The 22,190-nt window shown below is 34.0% G+C and overlaps 1 protein-coding gene across 17 annotated transcripts in view; it reads right to left on the bottom strand.

Annotated features, from left to right (window-relative positions):
* HMBOX1 (homeobox containing 1) overlaps nt 1-22,190 on the bottom strand; it is a 153,264-nt gene that overhangs the window by 65,911 nt on the left and 65,163 nt on the right. For all 17 annotated transcript variants that reach the window (XM_081269564.1, XM_081269563.1, XM_081269554.1 and 14 more), the window contains 3 exons: nt 19,275-19,354; nt 10,952-11,428; nt 3,226-3,311 (listed from right to left, as the gene is read on the bottom strand). In XM_081269564.1, coding sequence (XP_081125690.1) covers nt 3,226-3,311; nt 10,952-11,428; nt 19,275-19,297 — 586 coding nt within the window. In that variant the 5' untranslated portion in view covers nt 19,298-19,354. The remainder of the gene's footprint in view (nt 1-3,225; nt 3,312-10,951; nt 11,429-19,274; nt 19,355-22,190) is intronic.

The following is a 22,190-nucleotide window of genomic DNA, read 5'->3' as shown; positions in this document are numbered from 1 at the left end:
AGGTAAACAGGAAATGTTCAGAATGCCTGTTCAATGCTAGCTTCTGGGCATGTGTAAGAAAAGGTCACTGCCTTTGAAGACCACTCCTCTAAAATGGTAACTAAAATGAGCACTAACACTTAGGGCAGGGAAATTCAGAATACATGATAACAGCAAGAAGATAACAGCTGAGATAATCTTGAAAAATGGAGATTGATAAGGATGTGACGAGGAGGTAAAAAGCCTCCTAGGTAACAACCAAGAATGTAAAAGCATACACCTGAGCAGAGTTCTGGAAACTACAGGAGTTTTGCTGAATATGGTTAGAGGGTATGCTGAATAGAAGATGAAGGAAAGGAAGGTAGAGTTGTATTACATGGAATTTTTTTTGGACTCTTAGTGGAGAATCACTAAAGATATGTGCCTGCGGAAGGATGATCCCAACCCAAGTTTTTGGAGTAGAAATGAAAAGGAAGAACAAGTTGGGGTGATGCTGAAATGAGGGAAGACTTTTTAACACTAGTTCCACAATTGTGAGAGCAAAAGGAAGGTCCATGTGCTATGTAACAGATGATAACTGCCTAAATATGTATTTTAACTCTTGCTTTCAAAAACAAGAGCTGGCATACTACTGAATGATGTAATGTTAAACAATGTCAACCCACTGAAGTTAATGTCAGGAATGTTTACTAGTCTCCTAGTGAAAGGGTAAAGTTTCTAAGCTGCAAAGCCTGAGTTAAAATGTAAAGGACTAGGTATTATAAAGTTTCTGAACTGCACACAAAACCTGAAATTCCTGAGGCAGTTAGGACAATGCCCGGTACTGACCACTTAGTTGTTTAATAACCTAGGACCCTGTGCAGTTTGGCATGTAGGCATTCAGGGCCTGAACCAATCAGTTTGAATGTATCCCCTCCTTAGGAATGACCTATCACTCCAGCCCAACCTGTTCCCGCCAATGAATGTGCTAATCATGTATGAGAGTTGTTGTTCAATTCCCCACCCCCCTGCCTCAGGATGATTTGTACTGATGTATGCAAAGCCCCCGCCCTACCCAAAAAGTGTACTTAAGCACTTCTTAACCTCTGCTCTGGGCTCTGGGATGCTCTCCCTTCTTGAGTGAGCACGGAGCCCCAGCATGCTGGATTCTCAATAAATCCCCTTTTGCTGATTGCATGAGCCAGTCTCTTGGTGGTCTCTTCCTCCGATGTTCACCGGACCCTTACACTAGAATATTATTTCTCAAACCTAAATTACTTGGAGATGTGGTTAAAATTGTTCTCAGTAGGTTTAAAGTGGTACTTTTGTATTTTTACATTTCTAAGAAGCTCCCAGGTGATCTCAACACAGCGGTTTCATGGTCTATATTTTGAGAAGCAAGATATGAAGACATCTTTCAGTTTCTTATCCAAAATGGCAATATTTGATGTACCATGTTTAGCCCATTATGGTATATCTAGTGCTTTTAGATGTGCCTGAGAAACACTTTCTAAAGGAATCTTATTATGATTTGCATCAATGTTGGATGGGTTTCAAAGCCACTATTTTAAAAGCCCAAGATGATTAAAGATTCAGTGTATATAACACATTCAGAAATATTTCTACCTGAACAATATCAACTTTGTAATGATGTACTACAATTTTGTCTTTTTTTAAGTATTATAAACTAGAATATACTATTGCTTCCAGTCATGAAGGCTGAATTAAAAGTGCAAAAGGACAAAATTCCATCTATTCATAGCCTGTCACATCAGTGAGTTTCAATAAAATCTGTGTAACTTGCCCTTATACTGTACTGTAGTAAGCACCATGACTTAGTGCTTGAAGATAAAGATTAAGAATTTAAAATAACCCATTGATAAAAACCTAAAGATAATAATTAAATTCACACCCCTCCTTGGGTTTAAGACTTCTAAATGGGCTAGGAGCAGTAGCTCATGTCTATAGTCTCAGCAAATTGGGAGGCTGAGGCAAGAGAATCCTAGTTCAAGGCCAGCCTCTACAACTTAGGGATAACCTGTCTTAAAAGAACAATATAAAAGGGCTAGGGGTATAACTCAGGGATAGAGTACCCTGGATTAAGTCCCTAGTACCTGCCCCCCTTCACAACTTCTACATGGAAGGGCATGTCTTAAAACTCTCACCAAGAAGAGAGACGTGCCATTTACAAAAATATATCACTATTATAATAATATATTACTCCCACATCTAGCTGAACTTCGATATTTGATATTTGAAATGAAAGTTAAAAATCCTAAATCTTAAATTTTGTTTTTAACCAAATTAATACTCAGTAACAGCCTTCTAAGTAAATTAGTTTCAATACATATCAATGTCTCAGAAGAGAAAGACTATCTTAAAATTGAAAGATACCACTGAAGATCAGATCCAGGTTTTTCATTATAGAAACACAGAATTTCATAAAGAAAATTGTGGCACAGAGAATGAAAAATCTAAAGTCACATAGGTTCCTGGTGTTGTGTTTAAAAAAAAAAAAGAGGGTAAATCAATTTTAAGTTTACTAATGTCAAACATACAACACTGAAACTACAAAATGTAGCTGAAAGAGTTTTTGGTTCCTCCAATAATTTAGATTCTTATAAATCACTGAAATGCAAGAAAAAGACCACATACCAACAAAGACATGCTAAGACCAAATTTAAGAACTTTATAAAAAATGCAATCTGAATAGAGAATGACACATATACACCACATATTAAAGATGGGTTTTGGGTGAGGGTGGAGAATGGGATGGGATATAAATAACAAAGAGAAGACAATGGTAACACATCTTCTCAATAATGGTTTGAGGAAAGCTTTCACACACAGAAAAGTGGTTACAAAATCCCCATAGCTTCTTTGCCCTCACAAATCACTCTTTAACTGGTACAATAAGGAACTCAATTTGGAGGACTCCAAAGCTTTTATAAATATAAATGGAGCTAGCATTTGGATGTGCATGTGTCATAAGCTCTGTTACAATTAAAACTAGAGAAACCTATTTTTAGCCATAACATAGCAAATTTTTTGCTTATTACAAATGCTATAAAACTTACTAGCACATGTGAAAAAAAAAGAATCACTGGAGAAGTTCTGTGATAACAGAGACAAAGGTTTTAAATCATAGGCATACATTATTATGCCTAAGTTGACAAATCTGCACTGCAATGCAGAAATGCAAATAACATCTGCACAGAAGGCAGAGACAAGACATAATTTCAGAATAAAGGGCTCTTCAGCTCTTACCTGTTACCTGTGCAACAACTGCTTGGGAAATCCTCCGATTGGCAAGAAAGGCTTTGATTTCCTCTTTTATCACACTGCTGTCCCTCCTAACAAAAACAGAAGACAAGACCAACAATGTATGTTGAAGGTAGAAATCCTCATCTTTGCTAAAAGAAAGGTGAAGCAGAGAGGAGGGGAGAACACAGAAAGAAAGGACACAAAAATAAAAAAGGTAAACAGACCAAACTTGTGTGAAAATATGAAATTACAACAAACCAAGAACACCAAATATTTGAGTGCTTAAACATCACAACATCAGACAGACACTTTACTGAATGCCACTGGAAACATCAGTCTAATATCAGATATGGTTTTTCTCATGCATGCTGTATATAACTCACATTAGAAACAGGGCTGTCACATAGTATTTATGAAGTTTTTTTTTTTTTACTGGTAAGTGAATATATCTTACACAGAAATTCCAGAAAAATGAAAAGCAACAGGAAAAATCAGTCGTGAATAGACTACGGGTCTGTATTTTAATTAAGCAACTGTGCGCACACTGTTCTCTTAAAAATCTTTAAAATGATTAAGGAAGAAACTGTTATCATTCTCACAGGTGAAAATACCAGCCATTTTAAGAAAGGCTTTGCCTTGTTTTTGTTGTATAAAAAAATTAATGGGATAGGTGGAATATTAAACTTTACTGCCGAAAAAGTACGTATTAATAAAAACTACACTTTATTCTGTTCGTAGGAGTATATATTCTAGACCTATTTTTTCCTTTATTAAAATGCCTATTACAAATTTTTATTTCCTTAAAAATTCAACAAATTCTTAAAAGACCAGACTTTTATGAGAAAGACAAGGAAAGGCAAGACTTCCGTTTCTCCACTAGAACAAACAGAATACCTAAATACAAGCATATGTAAACCCTTAGAACTGACCAATTTCTCTTTGAATGCCTTATCTTCAATAAGATTACAAAAGTACAGGCCTGATTTTTGTTCAAGCTCAAAGTAACACAGATAGTGTAAGTTATTATCTAATGAAGGAGTCAGCAAATTACCGCCCATAAGCTGAATCTGGTCTGCCATTTGTTCTTACATAACCTATGACCTAAGAGTTATTTTCTCAGATGAACATTTGCAATTATTTTGAGCAAAATATTATCTCCCTCCCTCATTTCATTCTTCCTATTAGTGATCCTGCATTTTAAAAATTGTATTCACTTATTATTATATATTGATATTTATCAATAAATATCTCTGGCCATATTCTTCTTCTCTTGTATATAAGTATCCACACTATAGCCTAAATTTTGTCTTTTGGCCACAGGTCTAAATGATAATAACTGATTCTAAACTTTGCTGACCTCTGATCTGAGTTAAAGGGTATCTATCACACAATGTTTACACGTTGTTTCCTGTATGAATCACAAACTCTTTAAAGGGGTTTGAATCTTTCTATAGATTATTTGGAGAAACTCAAGAAAATTTCTTATGCGAAAATAATCAGTGGTGATATTTTTAATCTATTGGCTAGAAATCCTAACCAAAGATTCCTAAAGGAAGAAAATAATCAGCTGCCTAATAACAGTATTTAAAATTTATCATAGTGATTTTGATTCTGATGCAGATACTGGCTAGGTTCTTCCCAAAATGCTTGTGTGTATATAATTAGTTGAGCAAGGGATAACTTTTGCACTATGTATTCCAATTGACTTAGGTATATAAAACAACCAAACATATGGTGTCTGAAACAACAAAAAATTAATGAGTTAATAGTATTTTCTTGACATCTGAGTTAAATTAAAATTTAAATATGCTTATTTTAAATCAAATTCACCTAGAGCAGACACTAAATCATACAGAAGAGATGACACTGAATTATTCCAATAGGGAATACCCAGTTTGTGAATTATTCAAGAATGAAGGAATCCCCAAAGTCACAAAACCGCAATTCACAGACATCTCATTGTCCATACTCTTCAATATTCTGCAAGTTTCTAAAGTATTCATGAGTTAAAACACACACACACACACACACACACACACACACACACACACTTCCCCAATAAAAGAAAACAAAGTTTTTTACTGTCTTTACCAGACAGCAGCTTTCTTGAAAGAAAAACCTAAAACTAAAGATTGGGTGAGGAGGGAGTGCTGGGGCATAGCATGGTGGTAGAGTGCTTGCTGAGTAAGACACTGAGTTCAATTTCTAGCATTTAAAGAAAAAAAAAAAGATATAGGGGGAGTAGCAGGGTGGCCTAGTCTTCTAGTTCAGTGACTGAAATGTGAAATGTTTAACTACCAGGCTTAAGGCCCTGGGTTCAATCCCCACCATCCCCACAAATAAAACAAAACAAAATAAACACAGGTATATGTAGACACCTTGGTTTCATTATCAGGTAAAACGAGAACATTAATAAACCCTTCAAAGGGCTTGAAAATTTTTTGTCTAAGAAATGAAATACTGAATAATATTAGATATTTATACATGCATGTGTTTTATATATATTCAATGTAAAAAATTGTGAAATTATACAAGTGCTATAATAAACATTGACTATTATTTTGTAAAACTTCAGGCAGGACTCTAAGAAAAGATGAAACTAATGATCTCCTATAATCATAAAAATATTGAAGTAAATATCTGTACAAGATACTCTAAGGCACCATGGGAAGAGTTCTATAACTCTTTTATTTATTTGGCTTTACTAAATGTATTTTCAAAATAATAACACTATTCAACTTTCACTGTGCCAAAAATCTCTTAAGTATTAAAAGAGTTCTATTCTACTGGACTTGCTTTGATATTTAAACTTTCATATATCCCCTTCATTCTCTCTTCATTTGCAGCCTTCTAACAACCTGCCTCTGTTCTTGTCCTCATTGTGTTCTGAGAAAATCACCAGTTTGCTAATATGAAAACTTCATTTACTCCAAATTTAATCTCTTGACTTCTACTCCTTACTTCCTCTCTTCATCTGAAATTTGACATATTCTATAAAGAGAATGAATCCCTTCTACTTCCTTTCTCTTATAAAATCTCAAACTCTTAAAGTCTTAGTGAACTAAAGTGAAGAGTAGGCTGATCTTTGATTTGACAGCTTACTTCCAAGATAAGCTACTGCTTGATTTGCTTCTAACCACTTGAAATTCAGGTCATCACCATGATTATTTTCTTCAAATCACTGTTATGTTAGATTCATCTGGGTGAGTTCCACATAAGGATGAAATTTCTCCCTTTCCACCCTCTACTGCATGTGTGCATATATGTATGTATGTGTGTGTGTATTTGTTTATTTTTTGGTACCCAGGGGCACTTAACCAATGAGCCACATCCCCAGCCCTTTATATCTTTATATTTTGAGACAGGTTTTCGCTAAATTGCTTAATCCCTCACTAAATTGCTGAGGCTAGCTTTAAACTTGCAATCCTTCTGTCTTAGCCTTCCAAGCCACTGGAGTTACAGACATGTCTTTATTTTTATAACTTGCTAAAGTTTCCATGTTAACCTGCTATCTGAAGGAATTCACAGCAATACATCTTTATCAAATCACCATTTTTTAAAAGACACAATTTAAATGTCAATTGTTTAGAGAAGTTCTCCCTCATCCTCAAGCTAAGAAAGAGATTTCTTTGTAATGGCTAAACTTAACAATTCAATTATACTACTCACATGCTAATATATTACATGTTATCCTATATTATAGTTGTTTCTAATCTTATCTCTCCTACTACCCTGTAAAATCCCTTAGCACAAAGATTGTGTCTCATTCATCATGAGGTTTACATAACATAAAACTTAATTCATGAAATGAGTGAACAAATCTGTAGTTAAGAGATAAAAAGTTAAGGGCTGGGGTTGTAGTTCACTGGTAGGTGAGAGACAGAGTTTGATCCTCAGCACCGCATAAAAATATATAAACAAAATAAAGGTATTTTGTCTATCTACAACCGAGGGGGCGGGTGTGTTTATAAAAGGCTATAAAATGGGAAACCTGATCTATTCTTATTCTCAGGTATGTTTAAGTTCCCCAAATCAGGATGAAAAAGAGTTATTTATGGTTGCTTCAAATGACATTGCTTCATTTTCTGGAACAAAACATATTAAAGATGACACATTTTAAAATGGTGTACTTTAAGGCCTTTCATATTCTTTTAACATAGATTGAGCATTCTTTAGATTTCTTAAAAATATTTATCTATATCATAGATACCCATAGATGAAGCAGAGTATTAAGACCGTCTATTTCACACTTGCATACTAATGTCCTTCACATTTGAATTAAAACTTATATAAATTTCCACCCATGAAGACATACGAAGCATAACATTAAAACTTAAAATAACACAAACCAGGTGTGGAGGCACATAACTGTAATCCCATGAAGATAAGGCAGAAGAACTACAAGTTTTAAGACCAGCCTTAGAAACTTAGCAAGACCTTTTCCCAGAAAATTTTTTTAAAAGGATGGGGTACATGTAGCACAGTGGTAAGTGGTAAAGCATCCCTGGGGGGTTCAATTCCCAGTACTGAAAATAAAAAACACAAACAAATAAAAAACAAAAACAAAACAAAAAATACACTAAAAGAAAAGCTACAATATATGAATAACCAACATGTTAACTGTATTTCATGACCATTTCATCTTATTACCTATAAAACATATAATATCTTACCTACACAAGTAAATATAGACTGAGAATCCCTTATCCTGAATGCATGGCAACAGAAACTTTTTAGATTTGGGGTGTTTTTAGATTCTGAAATATTTGCATATACATAGGAAATGAGATATCTTGGGGATAGGACCAAAGTGTAACCAGAAAATTCATTTATGTTTCATGTATACCTCATGCACATAGTCTGCAATTTTATGTAATATTTTTAAATAACTGTGTGCATTAATAATGTTGTGAAACTTTCTACCTATATTATATTAGTGGCTTAGAAAGTTTTTAATTTTCAAGCATTTCAGATTTCAGTTTTATTAATTAAGGATGCTCAATCCTACAGGCAATCAACTTTTAAGAGAGTCTCATATTTTGTATAAAATACTAACACACTCATAAGATTTAGTACATGGGTGCTAAGAATAACATCCTTAACATGTGCCATTATTCATTAATTCTGATGAGCCTATTTAAATTGTTATTTCATGATGCATATATAATTAGCAAATAAACATTAGTAGATGCATACTATTAGCAGATGTAGACACACACTCCTATGTATATTCATATATTAATAGATATACTTTTAAAAAGACATTAAATGTGAAATGAGCTATCATTCTTGGTCTTTCCTAAAATGTCATATTCACCAGTTTATTAAAATTCACATGCTAGTTTGCCTTTTTATTCCCTACCCTAATTAAAAAAATGGGAAAAGTAGCCATTTTTTTTCTTTCTGACCCTTTCTTAACAAGTTGTTCAGGTATACAATTATAACTTGATGCCATTCTATCTCCACTGTGTACCTTGAAATTATAATCCAGTATAGACTCAGTGGATTATGAGATTTGGAAAACGCATCTAGCCTAGAGTTTTCTCAATGTGAACCAGCGAAAGGTGGATTTTATACATAAAAATGAAGGCAGGAAGGCATTTGTAATGTCACCAGTGTGAGTGATCAGCAAGGGCAGTACATACCTAGGCAGACAAGGAATACTCAAAGATATACTGTTCAAAAAAATTTCTAACATTCCAGCAATAAAAATTCATCTGGTAAATAAGTGATTGATCTGAAGTGATAAATATCATGTTGGGATGGGGAATGGCAAGCCCAGTAAGGCTGTGTCTCCAGTTATATAAACTACTTTTCCTAAAGTCTTATTAAAATCTATAAACATGAATAATTTATTTACAGTAGCAACATATACCAGCAAAATATTGATAATAAAAACATGGGGTTATAATTTAGGCTCTGTTACATAATATCTAAGGTTTTTGGGGTAAATTATTTAATTTTTATGATTATCTTTTATAAACTTGAGCAAAGAAGCAGGGACCCACACTGGAGGAAGGGAGAATGGCAGAGGTCCAGAGGATGCCAGGAGATCCAAGGAGACCCCCTATATGAGTAAAGGACACCAAAAAAGCAGTTCTAGGAAGGAAGCAGAAAAAAAGGAAAGATAGTGTCTCACTCAAGCAAGAGAGTATTCTAATTATGCAACAAGTGACAGTATGCAAGTTAAATACCAATTATAATGTATAATATTTAATGATGGAACTCAAACACGTGTAATGTGGGATTTAACTATAAATTCCAGTTGTTTTTAACAGGTTTTATTTATTTGTGATATAAAGCATTTGAAATGAAGTATTATGTCAAACTATGAGTTAAAAGTCAAGGTTTTAGATCTTTATTAGACTGTCCCATCTTTTACAGTATTTCCTTTTTATGACAGTGGCCCATATTTCTTGTTACTATAATACATATTTGGGAATTAACTGTTATATTGAAAGCTTATAAAAAATAAGTAACAGCAACAACAAAAACAGACTAAAACCTAAAAAATTAATTTTATTGTTGACATCTTCTCTACTCAGGAAAATTAAAAGTTCATCTTATTATATTTCAAAAGTTCATCTTACTATATATGCCCAAACAATTCTCCTTTTTAATCTTAACAATACATGTATTACATTCGAAAGCAGCAGCTAGGGTTGGGGATGTGGATTAGTGGTAGACTGCATCTCGAATTTTTTTTTCCTTTTTATTGGTTCTTTTTAGTTACATGTAACAGTAGGATTCATTTTGACATAATTATAAAAGCAAGAAATAAGCTTCTGCATCTATAATCATTATCAGACTAAAGATATATCTTATCTGTTCTGGTATCATATTAATCCCTTAACATTAAATATGGTTTTATTTATTTTTTAAATAAAGTTTTCATCTTTTAAAACAGTGGCTATCCTTTAAGGTTGAGGTCAAATTCATTCAATCACTTAACATATAAGGCACTTAACATGTGCTAAGGAAAATTCTAGGCTAGGGCCACAGATAGCAATGGAAAATATACAGTGCCATCCTCAAAATGACCCAGTGTCTCGTGTGACACCTTTCTTTATTACCTCTGTTCAAGGTGGGCATCTCTTCTTGAAGTTTAAAATTCTCAGTGTTCATACTTAACTTGTAATTGCGTGTGTGTGTGTGTTTGCGTGTGCATGCATCTGTTGCTAAAATTAGAACTTAAGGTTCTTTCAGGCAAAAATAGTGCCAATCTTCCTAAAAATTATGTGTTTTTTTGTATCTTTTTATGAGTGCATGGTAGTTCCACTAAAAATTACTTCTTGTCAAATAGTTGCTTAAATTATTTTGTGGCTTCGAATGTTAGAGGAAAAAATGAAGAGTGTACATATTCAGTATCAAATAAAATTATCTTATTCCTCAGAAAAAGTACTTACAATACAGTAAGGGATTAAACTAACTTTTGTTAGACAGAAATTAGCTGTTAGAGCCACAAAGAGAAAACTAACCTTTGATAAACAGAAAGAATGAAAAAGGTTCATCAACTAGCAAAAAAAAAAAAAAAAAAAAAAAAAGGAGGGGTGCTGCTAAAGTAGAGAAGTGAAAATCAAAATATTTGAATACAGTTTCTTTCATTTCCAAAGAAAGGAATGAAAAATATCAGTTCTTATAGTTAAGTAACTGAAATACAGTTATTACTTAAAAAATAATCTAAGAACACAGACATTCTTGGAGAGTCTTAATAAGCAAAGTAACTAACCTCATTAATTCTTCCACTTTATCATCTACATCTAGGTCCTCTTCTGAGGCTTCAAAACTATATGACCTCTGACCCATGCTGTTTGCATGATAGCGAGTTGGTGACATCTTCCCATTGGATGTAGACAATCGCTCATTATTCTCCCTCCCATTTTGATTGGTAGTGCAAGGCTGTGGGGAGGTATCGTAACTGTTGCTAGGTGATGGGGACATTCCCGAATGCTGGGTCTGTGTAGAGGCTGTAGCTGTAGAGGAAGATGCTGGAACATTGTTGGTACTGTTCCCATATGAACTTCCTCCATAACTGGACCTTCTTCCAAACTTGTCACTATGCTCTTGATCAAGACGGTCCAAAGTCTCCAAGGCATGGAGAATTTCATGTTTAGTCATTCCAGTACGCCGAAGGCGCTGAAGCAGATCTATCTGTTCTATGGTAAATCTGGGTTCATCTGTATAGTGAGACATGGTTTCCAGCAAACTAAAAAATAAAAATAAATAAGTTTTTTTTAATTGACAATATCTACCAAACAACACATCATTATAGATAATGCAGAGCAGAAGAATTATTATCTCTGTATCAACTTTTTTATGGAAAATAGTAAGAGATGGCCCATGCTAGAATATTTTTGCCATGGCAAAACATTAGGAAATTAAAGTTCAGAGTACTTTTGTACCTTCCAAAAACTCTGGATAAAAAATAGAAAAATAATTTAAGCCTATGTCTTACTGACAAAAGCATAAATCTCTTTACTTTTCAATATACAGTAGGACTTATTAGAATCAAAGGATTCTGGATAAAGATTACTATATTTCTTTGAGTCTCTAGTTAAACACCATTTAGATAAAATCACTCTAATTACTGAGGTACTAGGGGGTTCTAGTAATAGATTTTACAATTAAAATCTATTGTTCCATCAAACTGTTATATTGTGTGCATGTATAAATATGTAACAATAAATTCCACCATTATGGATAATTATAATGTACCAAAAAAATAACTTAGAAATCTTTGTTCCATCTAGAATTTATATTTACTTAATCAATGTGAAAGGATTTGGGCTTTATTTCATTGTAAATGAATAGTTGTCCAATATGCTTTACTGAAGAACGTGCTTCTTTTCTGATCTGAAAGACCACTTTTATCATATACAAAATTTAAGCTGGCAGGAATCTAGAACTTTTATATTAAGTCTCCATAGTTTTTAAACCAGGCTTATTAATAATTAAAAACAAATGTACATTGTATGGATAGAAATTAATATGCTGTAGTTCATTTGTGTCTGTAGGCACAATATCTGCCTTGCCCCTATACATATTATGGTCTGCTTTCTTCCAGAACTTACTTGTGACAAACTATCATGAAGTTAACTAATCCCTAAAAAACAAATGCCAAATGTCTTCTCTGATATAAGGGAGGTGACTCAAAGCAGAGTAGGGAGGAAGAGCATGAGAAGATGATTACCACTAAACAGGGAAGAGAAGTGGGAAGGAATGGAAGGGAGAAGGGGAATTGCACGGAAGATGGAAGGAGACCCTCATGATTACACAAAATACATATAGGATGGTGTGAGGGGGAAGGGGAAAAAATATATATAGAGAAAAGTATCACAGTAGATTGGGTAGAGAGAGGTGATGGGAGAGGAGAGGAGGGGAGGCGGGGATAGGGAGGGCAGCAGAATACAACAGACACTAATATTGCTGCGTGTATATACATGGCTCTATAACCAATGTGATCCTGCAATCTGTACACGTGGAAAAATGAGAATTCATACTCTATTTGAATCAAATGTATGATATGTCAAGATCATTGTCTTGAGCAACTAATAAAAAAATAAAAATAAAAACCCAAAACCTATTTTCATGATTACTATATTCTTTCTTGATTGCCTAGGTTTCTCCTCCAATATTTTATAATGAAATTTTTAAATATATAAAAAGGTTAAAAATAACTTTACAGTTAACGCCCACACACTAAAGACCTAGTTATGACCATTCTCTTTTTCGACATTTGCATCATTTTATGTACATCCAGTCCTTTATCCATGCATCATCCAATTCATTGAGTTTCTGAATGCATTTCAAAATTAGTTACAGACATCTCTACAGCATGTACATCATCAATTTGAGCTTAGTCTCTGTTCAGGTGACTTTTTCCTCTTGAGGTAAAATTTACATTTAAAAAAAAAAAAGTTTATCTGCCTGGTGTGGTGGTGCACACTTGTAATCCCAGCAACTCAGGAGGGTGAGGCAGGAAGATCACGAGTTCAAAGCCAGCTTCAGCGATAGCAAGGTGCTAAGCAACTCAGTGAATAAATAAAATACAAAATAGGACTGGGGATGCGGCTCAGTGGTCAAGCACCCTTAAGTACAATCCATCCCCTGTACAAAAAAAAAAAAAAAAAGTATACCAATCTATGTTTTACTATCCTAGAGTTTTGAGAAGTATACACACCTGCCTATATCATACTTTCATATCATACTATCAGCTCAGGAAATTTCCTCAAACACCTCCTCAGACAAGCCCTGTCTTTTTTCCTTGGAGGCAACCACTCTTCGGGGTGTTTCTTCCTCCAACATGGATTACTTTTCCCTGTTTTAAAATCTCATTTCTACTCTCTATTTAATCTTACGTGTTAAGCCACTTTCACTAAGTTTAGATATTTTGAGATTCACTAATGATGATGATGTATCAGCAGCTTGTTCCTTTTCATTGCTGAGTAATGTTTCACTGTAGGACTAGACCACCTGTTTCTTTATCCATTATAGTGATAGGCACTTGGGTTTTTTCCAATTGTTAGCTATTCTAAATGCTTTGGTTATTGTAAGTGTATTTTATTCATTTTCTTTTTAGCTTCTCTGCCAAAATATATCATTATCTCATTGGGAGAAAAAACTTTTGACCAGAATGATTCATTAACCTTTTCAATTTCAAAAGATCTATAAACCATCTGGGCATGGTGGTGCACACCTGTAATCCCAGCAGCTCTGGGAGCCTGAGACAGGATCTAAAGTCCAAAGCCAGCCTCAGCAACAACAAGGTACAAAGCAACTCAGCGAGACCATGTCTCTAAATAAAATATAAAATAGGGCTGGGGATATAGCTCAGTGGTCAAGTGCCTGATTCAATCCCGGATACCCATTCCCAAAAAAGAGATCTAAAAACCTTGTTTAATTCACAGAATCTCTTATAAATTATAAATATTATGTAGGGTTGGTAGTATTCAAGTATCTTCATTGACACACACATGCGTTATCTTAAAAAACTCATCCAAGTTGGATACTACTAGTTTGTGCACTTCAGTAGTTTATTATACTTAAATGTTAAATCTCTTGAAAAAGCTATGTGAATATTTTCCTAACAGTGTATAAGAGATATAAAAGACATTTAACACTTTAGTTTCTGTTTAAATCCTCAGCACTTAATCTACTCTATCAAGTGCTCAGCAATATAATAATTCTAGGCAGTTCTTTCTCAAAGAAGCTGCCAAATCCAAATAATTTACCCTTAATTTATTTTCTGGGTAAATTTTGGTTCATATACATCATTCTTTACCCTCAGAAAATCAGACAAACAGCCTGGCACAGTGGCACATGTCTAGAATTCCAGTTACTCAGGTCAACAGAGGATAACCTCAAATTTAAGGCCAGCCTGAGCAACTTAACAAGATCCTGTCTCAAAAAAAAAAAAAAAAAAAAAAAAAAAAAGGGCTGAAAATTTAAGTTAGTGGTAGAGCACCCTGGCTTCAATTCTTAGTACCAGGGGTGGGGGAGGGCAGGAAGAAGGGGGAGGAAGATGAAAATAGGAGGAGAAGTGGAGGGGAGGAAGGAAGGAAGAGGAAGACGGAAAAAAAGAAAGAACCATTCTCTTGCTACCTTCATTCATCATCCTATCAAAATATTTCATAAGCTAATCTTTAGATTTGTGACTTCAAGAAATATTTTATTGTATGGACAAAAAAGATCAATCATGATATTTTTCAATTCTATTTATACTAGAGCACATAGCAATTTGTTTCTAATTCTTTAAATCTTGCCCTGTTTGTGTATTAGCATAAAAAAAAAGTAAATTATGTGACTTTCACCTATTACTGAAAAGCATCCATCCACCCCAACGCATGAAACAGAACTGTCAGGGCTATCTTTCACAGTATTTGAAACTATCATTATATACTATGTGTACATGTGTCAGTTATTAGGGGCTGAACGGAGGTGTGCTCTACCACTAAGCTATACCCTCACCCTTTTTTATTTTGAGACAAGGTCTCACTAAGTTGCCCAGACTAGCCTCTAACTTGTGATTCTCCATCCTCAGACTTCCAGTTCATGGGATTAAAGGCGTATACCACTGCACTCAGCCAAAACTATGTAATATTTTCTATTATTCGACATTCATTTACAATTAGAAACCACTTTTATTTCAGAGGTCACAAAAAGAAAGAAACAGCAGGCACTTATTATTTTGTTTGCCTAGAACATCTAGCTATTTCCAAACACATATTCTTGGGGATGCTACTCACAATAGGGTGAGCTTGATAAAGAGACCAAGGCTTACTCTCCTTAAAAATTTCTAATAAAACTGGGGATAAGAAGGGTAGTCACTATAACTGTGCTTAGTTACAGAAAGATGCTAGTCTGGTGAACTCTTTACCATGCACAGGAAGCTAGTTTGTGGAATAATAAAGTAGACATACCAAGAAACGCAGAGAACAATGGAAAAAAGCTCTGCAGTGTTCCTGTCTTTTGTTCCAGCAATTACTAAGTCTCAAACATCACTGCTCTCATTGCTGCTTTATTATGGGAGAGAATAAATTTCCCTTTATGCTTTACCTTGTTTAAATAAAATATCTATAACTTTTACCAAGAGAAGACTATAATGCAAAGATATAGCTAAAGCAAAAAGGCCAATAGATGTTAGAAGGGAATGGATGATCACCATAGAGTTAGAATGCCAAGGGTAAAATGAGCATAATCAAATCACGCATTTGACACCAAAGATACAGTATTTTATGAGAAAAACACCAAGATCAAAAGTATTCTTAGATATTGAGAACAATACCCCAATATGCATTAACATAAACAAAGGCAAACATTATGATATTTTCACACTTATTTATCATAAGTTACCTAGTTTAAACACATAATCATCAAATTAAATGACCTATAAAGGTCATCTAAATCCATGATACCAGCAATTCTTTTATAACAAATAGATAACATTTAAGAATTGAATTAATTTCCTTATGTGCAAGGATTGTTCAAAGAATGAGGGACATTTTTCACTTTAAATTACTAATCTGTATGCAGACACAGACCAACAATAATTGAAAATAATGTGAGAAGAATTTAAACACTATAATAAGAGACAATGTTTAAAATACAAAAGAACAATTAAATTAGGGAATTATGCTTGGTTCATAAACCAACATTTCAGGAAAAGACCATAATCATGAGACCATAACAATGAAGTATTTTGCAATAAATTATATCATCATTTGAATATATACCTATACCCTTCTTGACTGGGCATGAAGTCCAGAACATCCTTTTATAAACTCAAGTCTACAAACATGCAAAGCAAAGAAGGTTAAAGCCTTCATGAATGATTAACCTTGAAATCACACGCGTAAAAATGACATTACTACCTTACTAACACCTATAGTTAATAGGATTTGACTGGATCTTTATTTAAAACACAAAGTATCTTCTTCAGCTGGATTCTGATGTTTCTATCTTTTTATCTGGAATGATTAGGCAAAATAAGTTTTGTTTTGCACATGTGGTGTTTACTGCAAGATGATTTAATACATGGTAGAGTCAATAATAATATTCATTAGCTAAAGATGTACTCAAGCCTAACTCACTACGGGAACAGTGCCTTCTTTCTCAATAATACTGCAATCCAAGGAACAGCAATTTTTTTTTTTTTTTTTAAAGACAGAGTGAGAGAGGGAGGGAGGGAGGGAGGGAGAGAGGGAGAGAGAGAGAGAGAGAGAGAGAGAGAGAGAGAGAATTTTAATATTTATTTTTTAGTTTTCGGCGGACACAACATCTTTGTTTTGTATGTGGTGCTGAAGATCGAACCCCGGCCGCACGCATGCCAGGCGAGCGCGCCACCGCTTGAGCCACATCCCCAGCCCAGGAACAGCAATTTTAAAATAAGAAAATGACAACTGAGAACAAGTAAGAAATGAAGTTCTACTGGGAACTGAGCTTAAGAGTATAGTAAAAATGATTCTTTAATTCAAATCAATAGGAGAACTGATGAAAACATAATAGAGGCTTTAACTAGAGATAATGGTCTAAAAATGTTTTTTCCACAATAAAAGAACTTTGAGAGAAGTAGGATTATATTCCAACGTTTTAAGCATTCTTTGATGGTTTTAAATTACCATTGAGTTTTTTTTTTAATTGTAGCTATCTTAATGCACATCTGGTGAAAAAAAATCTGTTATGTGGTCTTGAAATGATTCCTGAGACACAGTTCACTACCTGAATGATACATGCTATTTTTCTATAAGAACTGGGAACATATTCTCTCTTTGTTTCAGAGTGCAACAGCCTATCAGATTCTACACATGAGAATTTGGAAATACTCTTCTTCCCACCTTGAGAATATTAAATCTTATCAGACCTTTATGAGAACTTGCAGTTAATACCTCTGCCCTTGGGAACCTCCCTTTCTTTCTCAGGAATATTACAACACACCTCATCAGACCCCTAATGTGAGTTACTGACCTCAATTTCTAGAATTTAAAACACACATGACCTTAGGAGTCTGACCAATACTTCAAGAGCTCAGGAATGACAAGTCTTGGGCTTTGAAGTTTTACCTGCCAATACTGTCCTCTAGAATCAAGTGACTTTATTTATGTGTCTTCGTGTCTTACAAGGCATCTACTGTGGTGGTCTAGCCAAGAACCATTTCTCCATCTTAGACTTCACACAAAAGCCAACTTCTAGGCTAACTGAGCAACCATATTTGAATAATTTTGGAACTATGAAATTAAATGTACCTCATCTACCAATTGTGTTCCTCGTAAGATTTGCTTGTATTATTCTCCCCCTACTAAAGAATTGTGAACCTGAAAAAAAATCTTTGTATGTTAATAATTGTGTGACTTTTTATCATCTTCTATCACATCCAACAAAATTCAAGTAGAAACAAGAAAGTTTAGAGGAAGACATATATTGGGTTTAGAATCAGAGAACTGGAGATCATTTAGAAAAAAATCATTCATTCAATTAATATTTATTGAGTGCCTACTATGTGTTAAGATCCTATACGAATCACAAAGGATGCTACAATGAACAAATCAGGCAAAAATTTTTGCCCTCAGGATGTCATTGATAATGGCTATTGAGAACAGCTATAAGTAAATAAATGATCAAAAAGGGGAAACCAAGGCCCCAAAAGATGAAGTGTCTTCCCAAGGCTATAGCTATTTAACAGAAACTTAGGCTACAGTTCACATCCTCTAAATGTATTTCAGAGACTTTTCACTAAATCATACAATCAAAAACTTTAATGAAAAACCTTAATAACAAGGAAAACCTATCGTAATGTCTATTTATTGGATTATAGAACTTTCAACCAAAATGGAAGAAATTTAAGTGAAAGACAGACTCCACCAAATTTTAGAAAATACTTATGCTAAAGGCACTCTGCATTAGACTCTAAACATGATCTTAATGAGCTAATAGATACTTTATCTTCTCCTAATATCTGAAATTCCCAGAATACTTTTATTTAGAGGGCTATTTAATATGAACTGGTGGTTACAGTTCATATTCTAGCATAAAAACACTCTCAACACAATACCACCATCTCAATTTGTATTTTTTGCCTGATTCCAAAGAAAGGCCACAACTACATCAGCTAACAGATTACCTGCTGGGGATGGTAATGTAGTTAAAGAGAAATGGCGAAGGTGATGGAATTTTGCACACAAAAAGCAGCATTAGGGTAACATGCTCCCCTATTCTGCTTGTCACAAAGAACTTGACACTACCTCTCTTCAATAGTTTGTTATCTATCTCACAATCTCCTTAGCTATTAAGCAGTGAAAAATGATTAAGTAATTTCATGCTCAACTAAAACAATGTCAAAATCCTGAGTTGAACAAATGATAAAACACTGATAGATTTGAAAATTCATTCTTTACTAAATAATTATGACACTTGCTCATCTTAATATTAAGTAGACAGACCATTTGATTCTTCTTCTAAAATATTCTACAAATGTCTGAAGTCAAATATGAATCATAAACATAATAATTTATTACAGCAACTCAGAGAATACAAATTGAGAAAGATTACATACTTACACCACTGGAAAGGAACTGAGCATACTTTACATGAGGTGGATCAATAAGTTTTCCAGAGATGATCAGTGTTCTTTACCATTCTGTAGAATAAAGATAGAAAATTGAGAAATATTTATGTTACTCAAGTGTTGAATTTAAAAGTCTTACTTATATAACTTAAGGGTACTGAGCTACCATTAACTAATATTTTTTAAGATTATTTTGAAATAAAACATTGGTTTAAAGCAAAATTTTAAGAAATCAGGAAAGTATCAATGATGTCCAAACAACTCACTTGAAATAAGTACTGAAAATATCTAAGTTCAATCTGTTACCAGGAACAACCCAAATAAGCAACAGAATATATATATTATAAGGACATTCAAGATACCTTTTGATATTAACATCAGTCATTTATAAAAAATTCTTTTTTGGGAAGTACTAGGGATTGAACCCAGGGGTACTACCACTGACCTACATCTCCAGTCTATTCATTCATTCACTTATTTATTTGGCACTGGGGATTTAACCCAGGGGCACTTTATCACTGAGCTACATCCCTACACCTTTTTTATTTTTTATTTTGAGAGAGGGTTTCACCAAGTTGCTTAGGGCAACTTGGTTAAATTGCTGAAGCTGGCTTGAACTTTCAGGCCTCTTGCCTCAGCCTCCCCAGCAGCGTGGATCACAGGCATGCACTACAGTGCCCCACCTTATTTTTTAATTTGAAGCAGGGTCTTGGCTAAGTTGCTTAGGGCCTTGCTAAATTGCCAAGGCTGGCCTCAATCTTGTAATCCTCCTACCTCAACCCCCCAAGTTGCCTGGATTATAGACATGTGTCACTGCATTCAGCTATAAAGAAGTCCTTTATGAAGAAAAAACAAATCCTGGCATGAACATAACCAAATGTCATAACTATAGGGTAATTCCTGGTTCTAAGTATATATTACTTATTTTATTGCTAAAATACGCTTAAGTGGCTTAATTCCTCTAAGTCTCAATTTCAGCATCTATTAAAACTGGATAACAGATTACTTCAAAGAGTTACTAAAGACTTCTAAATTTTTTCTTTTTAATAGGGCACAGTAGTGCATGTCTATAATTTCAGCCACAAGGGAGGCTGAGGAAAGAGGATCTTAAGTTTGAGGATGTGTGGGCAACTTGGCATGACCCTATCTCAAAATAAAAACTAAAAAGGGATAGGGCTGTAGCTCAGTGGTAGTGTGCCCCTGGGTTCAATCCCCAGTACTGAAACAAACAAAAAGAATGAATAAATAGAGGCTGGGGCTGTAGCTCAGTGGCAGAACGCTTGCCAAGTACGCATGAGGCATTGGATTTGATCCTCAGCACCACATAAAATAAAGGCATGCTGTCCATATGCAGCTAAAATAATAATAATTAAATAAAAGAATAAATAAATAAACAAACTTACATGGAGATGATGAAACATTTCTCAAACTAACTATTGGTAGAGGCTATTACTTATTACTATCAATTTTATAAAGGGTTAGATACCCATGTTGCATGATGACTGAACATAGTATACATTAATAATAGAGTGAGTCTAGTAATGGTATCTGCTGACTTGTATTCTACCACTTTATTCACAACCGAGACATTTTGGCCTCTCTCGATTCAGGCATATCTTCACAAAACAATGGAAGCTACTATTCATGATACAGGAACCAAAGATCACAAAAACTAAACTTATTGGCAGTTTCACATCATAATGAATAGACAACTATTTTTATTAACTCAAAGTTAAGATTGTAAATTAGAAAAAAAGTTACAAAAACATTCATTAGAAACTCTGGTTAAAAAACAAATTCAGCACTGAATTATATTAAGAAAGACCAAAGTGTCTAACAGTGAATGATATATGTGAAATGTACAGGGTAAAGTTAGAAACCATTCACATTTGCATATCCTAAATTGTGGCCTTAATGAAGTTCCTGTTGTAGTGAATTTTCTTGCTGACTTAAAAAAATACCTGTCCTAAAAATGTAGGTGTAAAGTACAAAGAAAATCTACTGAAAATTTTGCTGACTGCATTTCTTAGGCAAAATAGCAAAATCTTTTCTTGTGGATAAGAAAGTAAACCCCAGAAAAAAACAAAGGTAAAAAAATGAATCACAGTAACATATTCTACAACAAAAATGGCCATGAAATTTAATTTTACTTTGATTTCTAGGCTGGTCTGTTGGAGCCTACAGCAGGAGCTCATTCCAAAATAACAGCTTCCTATAATTATTAATAATACCCTTCATACAGTATCCACTTCTCTCCATCTAAAATATCTGTTAAAAATAAAACAACTCAGGAAACTGAGGTATAAGGATCACAAGTTCAAGACCAGCCTTAGCAAGACTCTGCTTCAAATAAAATAAATAAATAAATAAATAAAACAAACAAAATAAAAGGATTGGGGATGTAGCTCAGTGGTAAAAGAACAGCTGGGTTCAATCCCAAATACCTAATAAACAAAAATGTTAAATACACAACTACATAATCCTTACAACCCACAAATTGATATTATTAGTTCCTTCAATTGACACATTAGGAAGTGAACCTATTTCCAGACTAGACACATTTTTTAAAAACATAATGCATACATATGTAAATAAACATAATAGATGAAGGTTTCAAAAATTATAAAATGTCAAAAGGTAAGAGATGTAGATATCCCCCCTTAGTTCTCAGTCTAAATTTCCTATGAATCTTTACAAAAAAAGGAAGAAATATGCACAGATCTGCAAATATCTGACATACAGTTCTTTTTAAAATAGTGGTTTTAAAAAAACCTTTTATTGGGGCTGGGATTGTGGCTCAGTGGTAGAGTGCTGGCCTAGCAAGGGCGGGGCCTGGGTTCGATCCTCAGCACCACATTAAAAAAAATAAATATATTGTGTTGTGTCCATCTACACCTAAAAAATAAAT

The sequence above is a fragment of the Spermophilus citellus genome, assembly GCF_964194105.1.
Source record: "Spermophilus citellus genome assembly, chromosome: 16".
Classification (NCBI taxonomy): domain Eukaryota; kingdom Metazoa; phylum Chordata; class Mammalia; order Rodentia; family Sciuridae; genus Spermophilus; species Spermophilus citellus.
This window is presented reverse-complemented; position numbering and strand designations above follow the sequence as displayed.